This window comes from Neolamprologus brichardi, chromosome 8, assembly GCF_056152115.1.
Source record: "Neolamprologus brichardi isolate AB-2024 chromosome 8, ASM5615211v1, whole genome shotgun sequence".
NCBI classification, from domain to species: Eukaryota; Metazoa; Chordata; class Actinopteri; order Cichliformes; family Cichlidae; genus Neolamprologus; species Neolamprologus brichardi.
In genome coordinates this window covers 1,905,771-1,926,038 of record NC_142111.1, presented here as the reverse complement: position 1 = coordinate 1,926,038, position 20,268 = coordinate 1,905,771, and the positions used below count along the sequence as shown (strand labels likewise).

Genomic DNA, 20,268 nt, shown 5'->3' with positions numbered 1-20,268 from the left:
TTACAGACATGACTGGAGGCATACATCTAGGAAAAACCACCAGTGATCACAGCTGATTCAAAAGTGCCAGTTATTTGGTTGTTTCGTATTATAGCTTTGGACAAAACCAGGTTGGCTATTTCCTCATAAATCTGTTTTTTCTGCTGCTTCAGGCTTGGAAAAATACTCTTTGCAGAAGGGTGACTTATCTTTATTATGCACAACTTCAACTTGTTTTAACATTGAATAGACTAATTATTTTTGTGTACCGTTTCACCCCTAAAAATAGCACACAAATGAACCAGACTACACATGTGCACTTGTCACATAGACAGAAAAGCTAAATATCAAGAGGGAGGTTATATACTGAGTATACAAATAGAGATCAATGGGAAGGCACTTCACTACAATTAACACTCCAGGTATAAGCTGCCTCCAAACACGCAGGAAGTTGATATTATCTTATGTTATCTGTAGAAATCTTTAACAGGTTCATAAAGCAAATGTAAAATAAGTGGCTAGAGGCAGCTTTAACCTTTAACAAAGAATAGCCATCCCTACCATGGTGACTCTGGGAGCGGACCGGCCAATGTTTTTCTCCTAGAAAACAGAACCAAGTGATTAGATTCTGCCACTTGGATGGTTATAGAACAGGATCACACTGAATAACTGGCAGTTATTGTTTTTGCATGTGGTTAAATTTACAATAGTCTTGTTCAGAGGTGAAAACAACCATTTTGCTGTTATTCTACATGCCTTACTGAAGCGTAGTAGCTTCACTCATGACAAACATGTCTTTTATAGTGGTTACAGGCAAAATGTTACCAAAAGCGAGGACATTTTTTGTGCACCGATATTGATTGTTTATTAAAGGTTAATATTTTTCTTCCCATCTGCTAGTGTCTGATTCCACCTGACACCATGACACAAAGCATTAAGTCACCTCTCTCCACTCAAAAATTCAGACACACATTGTATTCCTCTTAATGTAGGAGAGAGACAGAGAGGATTTCAAGATGAAGAGAGAATTGGGGTAAAGGGGGAGACAAAGAGGCTAATGAGTAGAAAGGAAGAGATGTAAAAGTCACTGTTGTTCCGCACACCCTAACACCGCAGGGCTCCAGCCATGCAGCACTTTGATCCATCATCATCGATTTAACATCAGCTTCTCATCGTGGCTGCCTCCCACACAACAACACGCAGCTACGAGGATATTTTCCCCAGCTCTGTGTCTACACGGTATGCATGCCAGCTCTGACCTTAAACCCAACGACTCTATAATACATTCATGACAAAAGGTGGGGGTGTTATTTTACTGCGGATATACTGATGAGCATGAAATGCAGATTTAAGTGGAGTTATACATATACATTAAGTGGTTTATGTGAAAACCCCTGTGAGAGAAATCTGCAAACACTACACCTCAGTAATGAAATGCTAAAGTACACATACCCAACAGAGTGAAGACACATGGACACACTAGTGGGCTCACTGTAGTGTATATACTGGGTCTTTCCTGTCTCCCTTTTATATTGTAAAGAACCACCCATAGCAGAGAAATCAGATCATTTTATCTGACGCTTTATATAGTAAAACTACTTAAAATATGGTTCAGAACTAAGCTAGTAATCGGTATGTTAACTGTGGTGCTCCTGTAACAGTGAGAGCAACAAAGCTCATGGTTACAGGCAGCTGCTAAAATGCGATCTGGCTACACCATTAAATATGTTATATTCAATTTAATGGTGGGAGTGAAAGAAAAAAAGCAAAAAATAAAGAACTGCCAGGTAATATTCAGAGTATGTTTTTTTTGAAAGAAGGAAGTTATAATTTAAGGGGTTTTTGTAACTTCAAAACAATGAAGGTACGTACGACAAGAAAAGGCTTTTGTGTTTCTGTTCATGGAGTGAAACTGAATATGGAATTAAAGCAATGTCCAAAACATAAAACTGTTCAAAAAGAGTCATAAAAATATGATCTTCTCGAACTATAAAGGAAAGGAAAATATTTAAATTAAGTGAATGTTTCTATTTAAAAAACAAACAAAAAAAAAACTCACGATGTGATATTATAGTAGATAGTATATCAGGAATCTGTTCACTGTTTTTATTACAAATTATATCAGTAAGGAAGCTGACTTAATATTAACTGATAATTTATGGCAAATGGGTGGGATTAAATAAGTGTTTACTTCTTCCCTTTCAACATGTAAATTAATCAGAACGTTTTTTTTGTATGTAATTTGTATATTTTTTTTCTTTCTTATTTTGTTTTCTAAATGTACTTGTATATTGTTCACATGTTGAAATAAATTACCAATCAATCAATCAATCAATCATAATGTATGCCAAAGCTTTTTTTATTTCAATTTTCAAAGTGAAGAACTGCAGTTGCAGGCGGTGGACCCAAACCACTGTGTGTTTGCTCAGCTACGGATAAACAGACGGACAGACAGCGGTTCAGTGTGTCATTTTAATAGTTAATGAATTATTTGTTACTATCATTGTAGTAGTAAATTCATATATTGATTGTATCGTTTTATTGATTTTGAGCTGATTCTATATCTAAACAAAGTGCTTTAACTTTTTTGACTTATTAAGCTGAAATAGAAACAACACACAGCAGCTTGGAATTGCCTGCAGCTGAAAAAATAATGAGCTCATATCTTCCAAAAATACGAGGAAAAAACAAACTAATTAGAGCAAACATCTGTCATAAATATTTGGTGGAGAGGTAGGGCACTAACAAATATCAAGATGGGTTGTATTGAAAGAACAGTCATGTATCTTTTTCATTTGAATCTTTTGACATATATATTTGAATGTGCTCATTATCATATCAGTAGCTGAGCTGCTGTAGAGTGTTATTGATGAGTAGTTCATGATAACCTCTTCATCAGATTAGCTATGGTCACGTTGACCTCACGAGGTTATGACCTTACAGTAAAGACCACTGAAATCAAACCCTTGCTGTACCCTCTCAAGCAGTATGGGTGAAGACTCTTACAAGATGACCTTGAGTTTTATTCCCATCAATAAATAATAAATGACTTGATAAATCTATAAGACATGTGATGCAAGGCTGACGTATTGATGGTTGCAGAGTGTTTCCCCCAGAGAACACGCTCAATGCACCTGATTGATGCCCTATGCTTGGTGAGGGGGATAATGAGGAGGATGTGGATGTATTCCTGCAGCACAGGAGCGTTGAGGACCTGCAGTGAAATCTATGCTCAGTTTAAAGCCTAGTAAAATGTGTAGCTTCCATAAACCTTCAGCTTTAGTAGCCACAGAATATATTTTCTTTTCTTTATTGGAGGTAATGCAGGCAATTCATCTCTTTGTGACCCTGCTGTAAGAGCTGCAAACGACCAGCCCTATTTGTGGTTTCTCATGCCAGCCTGAGGGTTGATGCACATTTTTTAGAAGCAAATTGTGACAAGAAACCTTGATACCTGAGCATTAGTTACTGTTCTCCTGAGTCAGCATTATGCAGTGTATTTTATGATGTGTGCAGTGTTTTAGTCAACAGAAACTCATATTGTCGAAGACTGCTACAGGAAGATTCAGCATTTCCCTTCAGCGTTGCACAAGCAAACAATTGTCTCATTTCACAGTGTCGCCAGGTGAAGCAGTCAGTTATTTTGCATTTTCTTAAAATACCGAGAGACCAGATAAATTAGAGGTTTCAAACTGTCCGTTAAGAAATTAGATAAATCAAAAGCTGGGTTACAAATATAAAAGCTCAACAGTACATGACATTAGATGGCTACACATACATACATTTATTCAGCAGCAGTGATGCTGGCTGTGGAAGCTGTAGAGAGAAGTGGACAGAGGAGACCTCCTTTCCTAGGAAAACCTCCTTGCCAGCACGCCCACCATCAGAAGTGAACAATGTTTGCTCAAATTTTCAGCCCAAGGTTGTTCTACAGGGCCGCTGCTGCATTTCCAGCCACCTATGCCCCTGTAGGCCCTGACATATCAGCAGGACTACCTGAAATCAATGATGTGGAGTCGGCCTGCTCAAATGTCAGCCCCAAACGTGGCATTTGTTCATAATAAACACAGACCCAAAGTGAGGGAAAAAGTATGAGCCAATAAAATGGGCAAAACTTGGCCCCCTGATATTTACTGAGAAGCTCATAATTTACAAATCTGTTTTCATCCAGCAATCAATGCCGTAAACCTCACTGATAGTAATGAGCATTAACGAGCAACATGATGGGAATACTGACTTCAGGGGCTGCTGCCATACTGTGATGCATGTTGCAATAAAACTAAATGTTTTTTTATGACTACAAATTCCTCGCGTACTCTTGTATTTCATATTGACGCGAAACGTAGCATATGTTGGCCTAAAATCACATTAGCCGTGTTTGCTGATAGTGGAGATGCAGCCTGGGAGCTGAACACACAGTCAAACGAAATGATTATTAATTCATCACAACAAATGGATCATTGTAATGAGCTAACTCGAAACCTTCAGCGTAACATGCAGAGCAGCTGTTGGGATGCCTCGCTGGTTTACTGAGATGGAAGGAGCCTCCAATCACTTCAAGATCATTTAAAGCTACATATTTCCATAGTTCAGTCATAGGACTTGTCTTTAAAATCAATTACTTAATACAGCAGAAGAATATGCAGTAATCTGCAGATTAGGCTTCAAACTTTCCTTTTTGCTAAAGCATATAGTTAGGGCTGGACCAGGTGACCCTGAATCCTCCCTTAGTTATGCTGCAATAGATGTAGGCTGCCGGGGGATTCCCATGATGCATTGAGTTTTTCCTTTCCAGTCACCTTTCTCACTCACTATGTGTTAACAGACCTCTCTGCATTGAATCATATCTGTTATTAACCTCTGTCTCTCTTCCACAGCATGTCTTTATCCTGTCTTCCTTCTCTCACCCCAACCAATCACAGCAGATGGCCCCGCCCCTCCCTGAGCCTGGTTCTGCCGGAGGTTTCTTCCTGTTAAAAGGGAGTTTTTCCTTCCCACTGTCGCCAAAGTGCTGCTCATAGGGGGTCATATGATTGTTGGGTTTTTCTCCCGTATCTATGAAGCGCCTTGAGGCGACTTTTGTTGTGATTTGGCGCTATATAAATAAAATTGAATTGAATTGAATTGAATTGAATACAGTTAGAATTTGGGGTATATGACACCCTGTAAATAGAAATCCGTGTAGGGTCGCATGATTAGCGGTCATGTGACTGCAAACTCTGCAACGCAGCATGGTCCATATACAGCTTGGTATTTATTTTGGTTAAAAATCAAGTGTGTCTATCTTTGGTCTGTAAATTAAATGGTTTAATTTCAAAAATGTGCATTTCGTTTCTTCCCCACTTCCCCTGTTGTTGATTTCTTTCAATCAGCACCTCACTGAGTGATGGCGCGCTCAGTTCGTTGCTTCGCTAATCTCAGCACATTAGCATGTTAACAAATCAAATTCCCTGAAGGAGTGAATCTCTGTACCTGTGGCAAAACACCGGGTGTAATATTATGTAGCGTACTGAATGTGTGATTTGTTTCACACCCCCAGACCCACACCCAATATACATCCACACACACACACACGCACCGCCGCTCCCCTGCTGGATTGCTATCAGTCCCTGAGAAAGCTGCTTACATAACTACACTTCCAGCATCATCCCACGTCAGCCTCCATATCAGATGATAGCATCTTAAATGGCTATTTGACAATGTTGCATCTCAGTAGCAGTTTATGAAGACATGGCCACGTATGAGTGTTTGTGTAAGTGGTATAAAATAAGATGGTGTGTAATGAAAAGAAATAAACAGGGAAATTACTGAGATTGTTACACGGAGAAGGCTGAAGCCGCTCGGCCAATTACAGTCCCGATTCATTTGTACAGCAGCAGCTCATGCAGTTATTTAAGCCGTATTCATAGAGACTTGAAAATAACAATGTTAAATATTCATGCTTAACTGGTTCAGGGGTTGGGATTGTAAAGCATGAAAGCTGATCGTGACATGATTAACAAAAGCAGAGTACAAAGTTGTCAAGAGTTTACCCGTCTTCATGCAGGGGAAGAAAAAAAATCTTCATTAACTCTTCATCTCATACAGCTATCCCCCAAGCTCCGAAAGAGTGGGGTGAGCAAGCAAGGGAAAGATTAAGAGAGGGAGAGTGAGAGTAGAGATTCGATAAAGAAGAGTCTTATTTCAGTGCTTCACACAGTGCTGGATGATCAAAGTAGAAAATGCTGTTTTAATTCCAAGGATCATATCTCATCTCCTGTCCACAAGCTCATTTTGGAGAACTATGCTGTAGGACAGAGGGCAAGAGAAGCACAGGAGGCATCCAGCCAGATTACTACAGTATACTTTTTAGCACTGCTATATAACTAAAATTGCTTGACCTGTGACGGATGGTTTAAATAGTACTGTATTTCCCACTAATGCAACCCTGCATTGTCTTTCTATAAATTCTTCACCTGCTTGATCCACATGAGACATCTTCAGTGTTTAACATTGATAGATAGATATTTTTTAAAGAATGGCATTGAAGGTATTTAATGAACTGACAATCAGCCGGGAAACTAAGCATATAAGCAGCACTCTGTCTTCAGATATCCTCAAGACCAAAACTCATTAACGTTGCCGTAGTCTTGGCTGGGTTAAACTAAATGGCCTACTTGCATGCACACCTCCAGTACACTCCTATTTAAATACACAATTTAAATTCAATTCAGTTTTTATCAGGCCAAAACACAACAACAATCACCTCAAGGCATTCATATTGTAGGTAGAGACCCTACAATACAACAATGTCAAATCTTAAAATCATGAAAAACCACATCCACTAAAAATGGATGAATAAAGAAGTTTTTTAGCTTCTGGGCTTGCTTCCACATCATGATTCTACTGCTCATTAATGTCATTACTTCATTGCTTTATCCTAAAATACATTTGAGTTTACGTTTAATAATAATTAGTGTGTGATTACAGTGATCTCTCAGGAATCTTTGGCCACTAAATTGTAATAAGTTAAGGTAAGAAATTCCAGCAAGGTGTTCAGAAATGTTACATTGGTTGAACGTGGGTGAAAAGATAACTGGTCTACATAGCTGCACATGTGCACATATGCAAGTCAAGAACATAATGTTTCCAAAATAGCTGTCAAACAATACAGACGTGTTAAAACCTTCTTTCTAATGATCAGCATGAGAAAACTCTTCTGGTTACAATACGATTTCCTTCTGCATAGAAATTGTGGGCTTGTTTCAAGTCATAATGAACACATACCTATTGATATATGATTTGATAAAAGTTGTCTTATGAGTGAAAACATTCAGACGCGGTGTCTAATCACTCGGTATACAAATATATCTACGTTTACGTTTACAATGGCTAATGCCAAATGTCTCTGAGTATACAAGTAGAACTGAATGCAATGGATTCGTTTGGGCAGTATTTAATGCCCTCTTTTAACTGGTACTCCAGCTTTAGCAGTTGATGCTTTCTTTACATCAAAATAAAATACAATTACAATAAAATTCAAAGTAAAGATGAATTGCCACCAGATGACACCTGATGTCAGGCTCCACAGCAGTCACGTGTACTGAAGTGCGACCACCGTGAGAAACCCTTCCCACTTCTAGCAGCGCTTGAATTTCTAGACAGCGAGCGGACACCTGCACACACTGCGCACCCTGTCCATACATTACTTCTCCGGTTCCCCATTCAACAACACAATCAGCCTCAGCAGGGTCTCCGGTCTCCAGTCAATACAGACAGTTAATTCTAAACTCATTAACAATGGAGCCATAACAATGGTGCACACAAAAGCAGAAGGTGTGGGTGGATCGTCTTTACACAAGAGGAAAAAAAAGAAAAAGCTGGGTTTTTCATAATCAACTGTCAGTCATTTGCTAAGATAAAGGCTTCTTTAAGACTGCATAAGGGACGGAAGCCTACTGTTGCAATTCAATTACCATTTTGCTGGAGTTTTATAAAAGAAACATAAGGATGCGGTATCATGGCTATGACGGGTTTACTTCATGAATAGAAATGTGTTCCTGCAGAAGAAAAGACGAGAGACTAGAATTAAAGCTTTGACACATTCATTGAAAGTTGTGCTTTTTCCATCTCCATTGGCCTCCTGGTTGAATGAGGAATGAAATATCAAAAAAAAAGATTTGGATGCGTATTAATGAGCCTTCTCTGTATGAGTGGAGACCTTCAGAGCCCCGTTGCTTGGCTTTTGATCATTTCTGACCATTTATCAATCATTTTTCACCATTTGCGCCATTAAAATTTCAGAGGCTCATCACATTCCTGGATGTGACAGAAAATGTGTCCTGCTTCAAAATCAGCCTGAAGCACAAATGCAGACAGCACTTGACGTGGTTTGCACAATTGGCTCCAGGCAAAGGGTGTGAGTGAGACAAATTTGAATATTGATTAAGGCTCTTTAATCCACCTAGGGACCTATTGGTGTGTCAATCATTCTCCCAAATCTAGTACAGCGTAGCAGTCTCAAGAGCAAAACAGTGGCTCAAGGACTCTGTTCTTTTCTGTTGTGTATTAATTGCTGTTGGCACTGCATGCCGTGACTCATGGTAATGACTTAATGAAGTCATTGAGATTTAGTGAGCAGCCACAGGCTACTGAGTTCCAGCTGAGAATAGTGCACCGTTCAGCATGGCTTTATTAACATTTAAGAAAGATGCCACTGGTCACATCAGTTGTACTGATCACAGCAATTGTGATTCATTTGGTGGCGAGCGAGGAAAAGCTACGCAAAAGGTTTTTATGGGACAGTATTTAGGAATCTTAGTATTTCATGTTTCTCACTGGGAAGTAAAACCTTTTCTCTTTTGCAGATTTTTGTTTTCTGTTCACACACAGTCTGCACCGCCTACAGAAAGTACGCATTCCCATCTATACTAGATGTGGCTTTGTGGAACAGTTTTTGACTGATTCTTATGTAGTGCTTTTCTACTCTCCCCAGGGTACTCAAAGCGCTCTATAAAACAATCAACCAATCACTTTTATTCTAATTTTTTTTTTATAGCTTCCTAATTCATACTTCAATGGACACATCAGAGAGCAACTTGAGGTTTGTATCTTGCCCAAGGATACTTGCCATGCAAACTGGGGGAGCCAGGGTTTGAACCACTAACGTTCCAATCAGTAGATCACCTGCTCCACTGATCATCAGTGGAGATAAGCTCCAGTGCGTCTGGAAGAAGAAGAACATCTCATTGGCGACAAACATCCGCCTTTACCGAACCCTGATCCTGCCCATTCTACTTTACGGCGCGGCGACGTGGACAATGCTCAAACACGACCTGAGCAAGCTCGAAGTTTTCCAAATGCGTTGCCTTAGATGCGTTCTCGGCGTTTCCCTTCGTGACCGTCATTCGAATGACACCATCCTCACCAGCTGCGGCAGCCAACTGACGATCGGCGACCTAATCCAGCGCCGCCGACTCCGTTGGTTTGGCCACATTTGTTGAATGGACCTGAGCCGCTACCCCCATGGCCTCTGGTTGACCCGCCCCACCGATTGGAGGGTGCATCGAAATGCACCAAAGAAGACATGGATGAAACAAATCCAGGATGATTTGAAGGCCCTTCGACTTGACCTCGAGCAGGCAAGAACCATCGCCTTAGATCGAAAAGCGTGGAAGATAATTGTTGGTCAAGCAAGAGAACCTGCGGCACCTACAGCAGCGTACTGGTTGCGCGGCAGACCACCGCCGCTGGTCGCCCGCTAAGGACAAGAAGACAAGAAGAAGATCACCTGCTCTACCTCCTGAGCTACAGCCACTCCACCCCCTTTTATCCACACTAGTGTAGTGATGGCATAATGAGCCTTTCTGCTGGTTGCATAGGCTGCAACTTTGGTCCAGACAAATATGAGGATACATTTGAGCATGTAGTAATTCTCTGATTAACTAATTTGCGCCACCTACAAGTCAAGGTAGAGAAGTTGGAAGAGCCATCATCGATTAATAATAGTATCCCAATAACTTTGGGAATTTCTGAACTAATTTTGAATTTGCTGTCTCTTTTGAAATACTGAAATCTATTTTCTAACTTTCTGTGGAAATTCTACTTCAGGCAGTCAGGGGTGGTGCCCTGATCTTTTACACAGAGTAATCATTAGGTTAAACACAGAGAATATGCTGTAATGGAATCACATCATACTTTTATATAGAAGACAAAGATGCTCACTTAGTGGGGACTCACAAATATATTAAAAGGCATCAAACAGGTAAGTGTGCGTTGGTCTTTTAGCACCCCGTCGTTTAAGAGCCTCTTATTGAGTAGTCATTCAATTCAATTCAATTCAATTCAATTTTATTTATATAGCGCCAAATCACAACAAATGTCGCCTCAAGGCGCTTAGTCATGGGCCATACCAACCCTATTTGGTATGGCCCATGGCTGGATTAACCTCTTAAGCCCCAAGCCTAACTGATCTCCTGCCTTTTGCCCTCGTATCAGGGGGCGTTGGGGCTTAAGAGGTTAATAAAGACACATAAATACAAATTAAAGTATTCAAAACAGCCATGGTGGTAGCTTCAAGAGCAGTTTAAATGGACTGGTACTTGCATAGGGCTTTTTTGGGCTCTCAAAACACCAAAACCTTATTTTGATCCATAAATTACAAAATGAACATAATGTGTTTTTTTTTAAATGCGACTCAAAACTAGTAATTGAACAAAGCTTACTGAGGTAACGGAGCAAAAGAGCAGTTTTCCTACTACTACAATAGTCGTCATCTCCTGCAGGAAAATTACAAAGAACACAGATTTCAGCTTAAGCTTCATTTTTCAGACCAAGAAAAGTTTTTCGACTACTTGGTTCTGCTATTCTTTCCACAAATTCCACTGAATTTCAGCCCTGTTCTGCAAACTCTGCTAAGATGCCATAATGAAATGCATTGGAAAAGCAGACTTGAATCAAAAGGACCCTTCCTTTTACATTCTTATTAGATTTATGTTATGGGAAGTGCCAGGTTATGGGTTATTAAGCAGTTGAAGTGCAGCCTCCTCTAGATCAGCGGTCTCCAACCTTTTTTGTGCCACGGACCGGTTTATGCCCGACATTATTTTCACGGACCAGCCTTTAAGGTGTCGCGGATAAATACAACAAAATAAAACTAGTACCGGTACCGAAAAAAAGATTTATTCATAACACACGTGAAAAGACCCAGGAAAACCGAGTAAACGATAAAAACGATAACAAAATAACGCTGAAAACCGATAAAAACCCTGAAAACTATACATTTCACACCTGAGCCTCAACTCTCGCGGCTCGGTACCAAACGACTCACGGACCGGTACCGGTCCGAGGCCCGGGGGTTGGGGACCGCTGCTCTAGATGACAACATGGCTATAGAACCAGCAGTCTGGTTTGACTTTGATCAACTCGAGAAAAAAACACTTGTCTTGTTTGAAATCTTAAAAGAAAATACATTTCCAAGTGTACATGCATTCAATAAAAGCCGCCTAAACCATTTAAAAGTCACCGAGAAGCCCTGATGCCATTTTAATCAGTCATTAAGAAATGGAGAGAGCTTGGCACGGTTGCAAATTTGAGTAAGCAAGCGAGAAGGGGACTTCTAAGGAAGGACGCCAAGAAACAATAACTCTGAAAGAGCTTCAAGCTGTATCATTCGGAGTGAAGGGACTGTGCAGACAACAGCAGCTGAACCTTGTCCTTCACCAGAATCTGTGGTGTGGCAGAGAGCCAAAAAGAAAGCTCTCAAACGAAACCACGTGACACGTCAGCGACAGTTTGTCAGATGACACACAGGAGACACAGCTGGAAGACCCGTTCATGCTCTGATGAGAGTAAAGATTTACTTGACCATGACAGCAACTTCCTAACAGACGTATTGCATTTTTAGGCACTACGCACTTTAGTTATTATTTTATTGCCCAAGTGTATCATGTATTAAAATTCAGCAAAGAAACCTTTATGAGGGGGATAACTGAGCATGTTTACCTAGAATGAAAGAAAAGATTGTACTGGAGCTCACTTTGTTTAAAAAATAATCATCTCTTAATCTTAACATCATGTCATGAAATGCTTTCGTTTGTACAACACTTAGTTTTCATTATAATTGATTTCACTTCAAAAGAGGTTTTTTTTTCTATTTCTAATGAGCAGTAAAACTTGAAAGATTTAAATTCCATGAAAACAGGGGACTCATCCTGCAGCGAAACATGGGTAGAAAGTAAAGCAAGAGCAGGGATTTGAGGAACGGCATTCATATATTATTTCAAATTTCAAATTTGTCAGGTAATTGGTTAAAGTATCTGCCAGGCGATCAGTATTCTACACAAGCAGCTGGGGTAACAAAAGTCTCAGTTGGAGGCAGGGGAAATGTCTGACAGAGCCTTCCTCCCATCTAATTAAGTAATAACCCTCGCTCAGAGAAAACCAGAATAAGCCGCGAGGAAAATCTATAGAATTCATTTCCAGAGATGCAGCAGTAATTTGTTGCAAAATGATAAATATTGCATTTGTTAGATGCCCAAAACATAAATCATGAGACTCTATTATGGTGTGAAAGGCCAGGTTTGACATTCTTGGTCATGGCACATTAGCACTCATTGAAAGAAAATCTGCCTGTGTGGATTTTCTCTTCCTTGATGTCTCCGTCCGGTCTTCCCCGTGCTGTAGTAAATGTAGCAGCCTCTTTGCCAATTTTTGCATTCTCCATAATGGTTGGGGGAGGGGACGATCCCCACTGTGTGAAATTACATCTGCACGGTGAAAATGACAACAAAACCAGCTTCAAATAAGGCAGATGGGGAAAGACAACCAGCGAGTCTCTCCTGCTACCTCTTCATAGTGCGAGCCATCAACAAATCTGGGAAGCTGAGAACGCCTTGCTTGTTGCTTTTGTTTGCATGAAACATCAAACTCTCTGACAAATAGCTATTTGATGGTGTGCGAGCGAGCCATTTCTTTCTTCTGCCACTATTACTCTGCTGATATCATGTGGGGAAACAAATTGAAAGATGAGTGAAGTGGAAAATGACTGTTGGTATATAACCAGTGAATCATTGTAATTATGCACCAGAGCTAAGCATGAAATGTTTACCCAGGGAGATGTTTGCAAAATGCGCAACATGTACATGTCAATATATGAAATACAATTGGTCTTTATGGGTGTGTTTAATTATCACATTCTGCAGCTCTAGAGCCACCACTCCTCCTCTGCCTTTAACAAAGCTTCATATTTCATGTTGGCATGCGTTTCAGTCAAATGAGAGTGAGTCAGGTTGATAGATCAGGCGTCTGCAGAGATGATGCATTTCTTCTGTGATTGCTTTCATAGCCATTACTCACAGCATAGGGTGATTAGTAGGCTGGCAGCTGACACCTCTGCTTGCGCGTGCATGAAGGAGCTATCTCATAGGAGGGTCCTGTTACCTCTGCCACAACACTGATCTTTGGGCTCAATCAATGGGCTAAAATAATGGATTAGGCACATTCCTATCAATCAGCCTGTCAGGGTGGAGGAAGTCATGAAGGACAAAGAGCAGCCGAGCTATTTATGTAAAAGGCGACAGCACTTTCTGAAATATCACTCAAACGTTGTCTCCCGGAAGTCATCATGTTACCATTCATAGGTATTTTGGGAGGAACGTACTGTATCGGTGCTGACCTTTGTTTGCCTCTGCGCACAGTGAGACAAACAGCAACAGTCACAGAGCGTCGCCCTTTAACTGAGGTAACTCAGTCTTTGGCCGATCAATATTTTCTCACAGTCAGGTTTGAACAAGCATGTATATTGTTCACATTAATGAGAAAGCACATTGCCCAGTCCTAAATCCTACTGCAGAATCAATGTTTAACTCATCATCTATTAACATCAACTATCAACTGACACACAAAGAGATGATGTCAATATTGTCCTGATGTTACTAAAAGACAGTTTGCCATATAAAGGCAGCAAGCGGCCCCATTCAAATCTATGAAAGAAAATGCATTAATGCACACAGATTTGATTTTGATGTCAATAGATGGTTACATTTTAACAAGCAAAGAGCAGGAGGCTTATGAACTGCTACACACTGCATTAAGAGAGGGTTGTGGGCTGGGATTGGCTTTATAAATGTGATATAAGGATATTTTAAATTGGGAGAGTAAAGACAGAATATTTCTGTTCTGAATATTCTTGTTTGATCAAAAATTCAAATCAGAAATATCAGAGGCAGATGCTAGATTTAGATATAATAGATATAATGCTAAATTTTTCAAATATCAGAAACATTGATTTGACATAAACACAGGGTAACTGGTTTCTTTAATGTAACGTAACTTATAATAATCATTTATTTCCTTTATTTGTAGATTAATAGATATGTCGTTTTCGTTGTAGCATTCTAGATCATCCTTTATGTTTAGAAGCACCACTGAACGACACAGGAAATCATTCCTGCCTGTGGCCATCTCTCTGTACAACTCATCCACTTAACACACTGTATACTGCAACAGCTACACCCTTTTTGCACATGTTCTTCCTTTTTCAGCTATTTATTAATAAGTGACCTTTATGTATATATATGCCTGTATATATTGTGCTATTCTTAGCTAGTGTATTGTCTGTCTTTGTTATTGGTTGTTTATAATGGAGCACTGTAACAAAATAACGAATTTCCCCTAGGGATCAATAAAGTATTCTGATTGTGATTCTGATGTACACTTGTGCAAATAGTTACAATTTTGATTGTATTTTTGGGTTTGAAAAAGGATTCTACAGAGTGCGAAACACAATATTTACAACCAAATACAATAAAAACAAAGCAGCATAACACAGAAGCACTTAAATAATATATCAGGGAAGGCGCAGTGCCTGATATATCTGGACACATGGCTTCCTAATCAAACACACGCATGTTAGTTTAGCTGTGATTCTCAACTGGCCGTAAGCGTGAGACAGAATTTCTTAAATGTAACAGAATAAATGTAAAAATGTCAGCTCGATTAGAAAAAGGTTATTACAATTTTTTGTTGTAAGTTTGTTGAAACATAAACACTCCAGTTATGAATATTACTAAGTTAATTAGTAGGTTAATAGTGATGCTGGTCTAACATTCAAATTGAACTGGAGCTGCAGATGCCATAAAACATTTGTTTTATTTTCTTTTTTTTTCATAATCTAATCATAAGTATGATAAAAAGAAAGTTTCAACATTTTAACCTCTTCACATACAACAGGTCAGAGTTAGGGGATCCTAAAACCTCCCATAACTCTAAACATGTTCCCAACGACCAGGTGGGTATTAAGAACAGTGTCCTACAACTTATTTTACAAAGCTTTAGTAAATGAGAATAAATAGTTTTTTGCTGTTTAAAAACATTTGATAAATGGTTCCTTTTGGATGATTGTACATGTGATTAATTGTCTAATTACGTTTTGTCGGTACAAACGAATGCATTTTTGTTACTTCACTAACCCAATATTATGGTCAATTTCAGTTATAATCAATTTAACCTTAGTGATGCCCTATTCATTGGGGGAGTTGCATCAAAGATCACTTACTCTTTTTTAAAGTTCCCTTAGACCTACTATAATGCTAAATAAATCAAGCTAAATAAAGGCATGAAATTAGATCATTTTTAGGTGAACTGGGGAAAATGGCGTTCCCTCCGTCTCTCTTCTGGGTTTATAGCATTAGATGAGATCGTTAGCGAGCTGCTACATCCTCAGAAGTAGGCTCTGCACTTGGTTGGTCTCTTGTCTCAAATCGTTTGACCAAAACCACCAGTTTAAATGTGAATATGTTTTAAGTGACCCTAATTACACACAGATTACTATCAGATGCAGTTTGGTAGCACAGCAGTGCATCTGAGTGGTTCCAGGCCAATGATTAAAATCAAGGTACATAACATCAGCACACTGTCACCAGAGTCTGCAGAACCAGTTATAATGAAGGGCTAATGAGCTAGCTAGAGGACTTGGGTCAATGAGTCACCAGTACTGTAGATGTCATCCTCTCAAACACTGTTTTTTACTATATTTCCCACAGGGCATTGTGGCAGCTGCATGACTGATTCCTCCTGGTTTAATTTAATATCTTCATGCTTCCCTAGATTGCTGTATCTGCCAGATAGGCCACAGTGGTCAGGAGAGAGATGGAGGAAAAAACCAGTGAGAAGTCAGGTGGAGTCTGGGCCAAAATCTGGTCCAGCTGCGTTTTCAGAAGACTGAACTGGACTCCCTGAATTCCCTCTGCTGCTACCATAGGTTTGAGTGCTGAGTGCTAATTTCTTTACTTTAACTTCCAATGAGCAAATATTGACTTACTCTGTTGTAAACATTTAATCTTCACAGTGGATACTGTGTGATTAAAGGACCACATACTAATTACAAAGAATAACTAATTAATATTTGACGTGATTAATAATGGAACAAGTCTGTATCATTTCCGAAGCTCACCTTGTGCCACAAAAGAAGTGGATCTCAATTATTCAGTTCTCCCTCGCACGAAATAAAGCCACTGGGTGAGATGAGGCGGCATGTGATTCTTGCCAGGGAATGAAGACAGACATGTTTATTACCTCTCCCTAGATGGAGTGCAAAATAGTTCTGAGCTGTTTAGAAAGAACTTGATGCAATATTGATGGTGGTGGTCAGACTATCAGACAATGCTCCGGGTAGACCGATCAATGCCACATCAAGGGAATAGAGACAGTTTAGTACAGGGAGCACAACTGAACTGGAGGCAGATCTGGTTGGAGATGTTGTGTTGTAGCCCGCTGTGTACAGTTTCTGTCCATTCTAAATCACACCGTGTATTACTAGGGGAACAAAAGCAGCCTCTGCAATGACACGATTGCTTCTTTATAGCCAACACATGTCCAGTTATCTATGTCGGCTATTTTTATTTTATTTTTTTATTTTATTTATTTAGGACAGTGCATGTTAATGAACATAAAAAATAAATTACATGAATGTAAACATGCCAGATTATAGCCAAGGGCTAATTTCACTTCATCACTTAATCACTTTAAGCATATTTGCACAGCACAAGACACTTAATAATGTGGATTGCACAACACTGGACATTATATCTCTTCATTTCCATTTAATACTTCTACAGCTGCTGTTATTGTGTGTGTGTGTGTGTGTGTGTGTGTGTATATATATATATATATATATATATATATATATATATATAGTTCTCATACATTTTTATATATTTCTATACTGTGTATTGTGTATTTTGTTGTACAGTTATTTCACTTTCAACTTTAAGTTTTATATTTTATTTAATTTTATTCCTTCCTAGTTAAATTTACCCTTTTTAATTTTCATATTTATTTCCTATCTTATTCATAGCCTCTTTTTTCTTTAGGTCACAAGCAGTTGTGTAAGCATTTCACTGCATATCGTACTGTGTATGTGACAAATAAAATTTGAATTTGAATTTAATTTCCATATGTTGTCCATGAAACATTAAAAAATAAACATGACATGACACCATGCGTCAGTGTCATGTTGTGCTGTGTTTAGGCCTGTTTTACCTACAATTAGCCGACTCTTATAATTAAAAAATTGAGCAAACATACACATACTTTGGTAGCAGAGTGTCTGCGGCATGGATATAAGAAGAGTTTTTACACTAACACCTCGGGTGCTTCGCTGTCAGCCTTTGCAGTTCATTGCCTCTGGCTGCAGGAGTCAACTCTCTCTGCAGGGTCCTTTTATGTTTTTCCCATTATCAACTGACTCAGAGAAAACACTGGCAGGAAATTGCTTGGGTATAAGACATGCACGCTAGTCTTTTATTTCAAGTTAGAGTTATTAAGTGTAAAGGAGAATTTCCATTAGATGATTCAGCTGTAAATATAGAAATAAGATTGAAGTGCCTTTAAGTGATTGGACCTCTGTGATATCCCAGCAGCACTTAATATTATTTTATTTTATTTGACAATTGAATGAGTCGTTATTGGTTAGATGAAATCCTGTATATATCTACAGCCTAACACTTTTTTTTAAATACTCGTTAAATATTGTCTGTAGATATAACGATATAATAAAACATGGATGTAACATGAGGGTTGGAAAAATTAAGCTTATCCAGAGTGATTTAAACTTGAATTCTAAAGACCACCGGATGGTGATAGCTGTGGTTGCAAAAAGATGGTCCTATAGAAGTCTATGGGAAAATGGCTTTCTCACTTGACCTCAATTTAGTAAGTCTTGCTCTTAAAATGTTTTACAATGACAAATGGTGTTGGTATGCTCGCTGGCTAATGACTTAATCCAGCGAGTAAGTGGTTTCGCGGTCAGACTGAAGCGTGAAGATGGTGACCAAGAAACCATGATGGATTAGTTTGTTTTTTTTTATTTATCACCAGTCTATATTGAGGTTTTGCAGACACATGCAAAACCTCGCCTCGGGGCGACCGTGGCTCAAGAGTTGGCAGTTCGTCTTGTAATCGGAAGGTTGCCGGTTCGAGCCCCGGCTCGGACAGTCTCGGTCGTTGTGTCCTTGGGCAAGACACTTCACCTACCGACTACTGGTGTTGGCCAGAAGAGCCGATGGCGCGATATGGCAGCCTCGGTTCTGTCAGTCTGCCCCAGGGCAGCTGTGGCTACAACTGTAGCTGCCTCCACCAGTGTGTGAATGGGTGGATGACTGGGTGTGTAAAGCGCTTTGGGGTCCCTAGGCGGGACTAGTAAAAGCGCTATACAAATACAGGCCATTTACCATTTACATGGCTACTAACAATATGACATTAGCTTGCTTGCCATTGTCGATTATGTGGCAGTTATAGTAACAATGTATCAAGTGAATACGGTCCTAATCAAACAGTCCTAGAGTCAGGGTCACAACCTTTGACAACCACCAGTCATGAGGGAAAAATTTGTTTTGCTGGATGTTGATGGCAGTCATGTAAATCCCAGTCATGCTGGCCTACAAACCAGTCAGCAACCTGCCAATTTCCTGTTGCTAGGGGAAAAAGTGTATTTTCCAATGGAAGTGGCAGATTGGTCTACGCACACTATCGAGCTACTCTCAGAGGCAAAGTGGAAATGGAGAAGGTATGCCTTCTAAGTAAAGTTGTGCCTCAACACTGCAGCCAACATGTTGTAAAAGGTGCAACTTTTACTTTCTTTTTTGCTCAGTTTATGGCACACGCATAATGTCTTAGAGAAAAATGACTTTTATTGGTTGTTTCATATAATGTTCTCTAAACCCTGCTGTTCTTGTGGCAGCCTCTATTTTATAGCTTCATCCATGGACTAGCCATGATGTTGTATTCGCAGTATGGATTTTTGAAACATCGGTCTTTCCTTTACCACAGTCAGCATTCCTCTGGGGATTTTGAGTTGTGTGCAAAATAAAAAAGACCAGCCAGTATACCGTATCTCCAAAGGCAGACAGAAGGAGAGACCGAGAGTATCGACACTCTCCTGTTTTATGCCAGCATATGGATGTTTCAATTCTGCCATATGTGCCTGAGGGGGATTCTCCCTTGAGCTGGCTCTTTCTCTTTCTTCTGCCCCTCCGTGGGGATCTATGGCCCCCTCCAACACTGCTTCTGTCATCCAAAGCATGCTAGCTGGGAGCTTTTTCTCTCCTGCGTCCTCCCCTGGCTTCTGTCACCAACCGCTGTCTGAGTGTCTCAGTTGAGTCCCTATCTCCCGACAGCCAGCTCTGCAGTGCACTGTGCCAAATGTGAGGTAATTAAGACACAGAAAACTCCTCCACTCAGTTGGGAAGAGGATTGAAAAGCTCATATCTGTCAGAAGCGGCAGCATGCGGCTAATTTTGCCTGATTTGAAATCGCTCCAAGGGTGCACCAATTACTATGTGCATATAGTATAGGCAGTGACATGTGATTCACGTTTGGGGATGGGCATAGAAAAGTACTGAACACCACCAACGGGCTATAGTTAGCCTTTTGTTAAATATCAGATGGAAGATTACAAATTTATATTAACCGTCAGAATGTAGCCATCCATAATTTTTACACTGAATTTCTATCAGTCATCACGTTGCCCACTTTAAATAATATTTCTTTTCTAGCATCTTTTCCAAACAGTCTTTTATCTCTGAGATTGAACATCGTGTCGTGAAATTGGATGAACTGTGTGTCACAGTTAAAAATCTTCTGTAGTGAGTCATTTAGCCTGCCGTAATTAGACATAATATAAGTAACAACATGGAGACAACTTTGCCATTATAAACGTGTCCTTTCTGCAATAACAACAACAAAAAGTCATGCTTATATCGACACTATTTTAAAAGTTATAGACTACTGTACTATTTTATTCGTGCACAT

General features: G+C 39.6%; 1 protein-coding gene across 5 annotated transcripts in view; it reads right to left on the bottom strand.

Moving 5' to 3' along the window:
* shisa6b (shisa family member 6b) overlaps positions 1 to 20,268 on the bottom strand; it is a 91,125-nt gene that overhangs the window by 29,241 nt on the left and 41,616 nt on the right. For 2 of the 5 annotated variants that reach the window (XM_006796930.3, XM_087845252.1), the window contains exon 5: positions 541 to 579. The exons of the other annotated variants lie outside the window; for them this stretch is intronic. In XM_006796930.3, the coding sequence (XP_006796993.1) occupies positions 541 to 579 (39 nt within the window). The remainder of the gene's footprint in view (positions 1 to 540; positions 580 to 20,268) is intronic. 5 annotated transcript variants of the gene reach the window in all.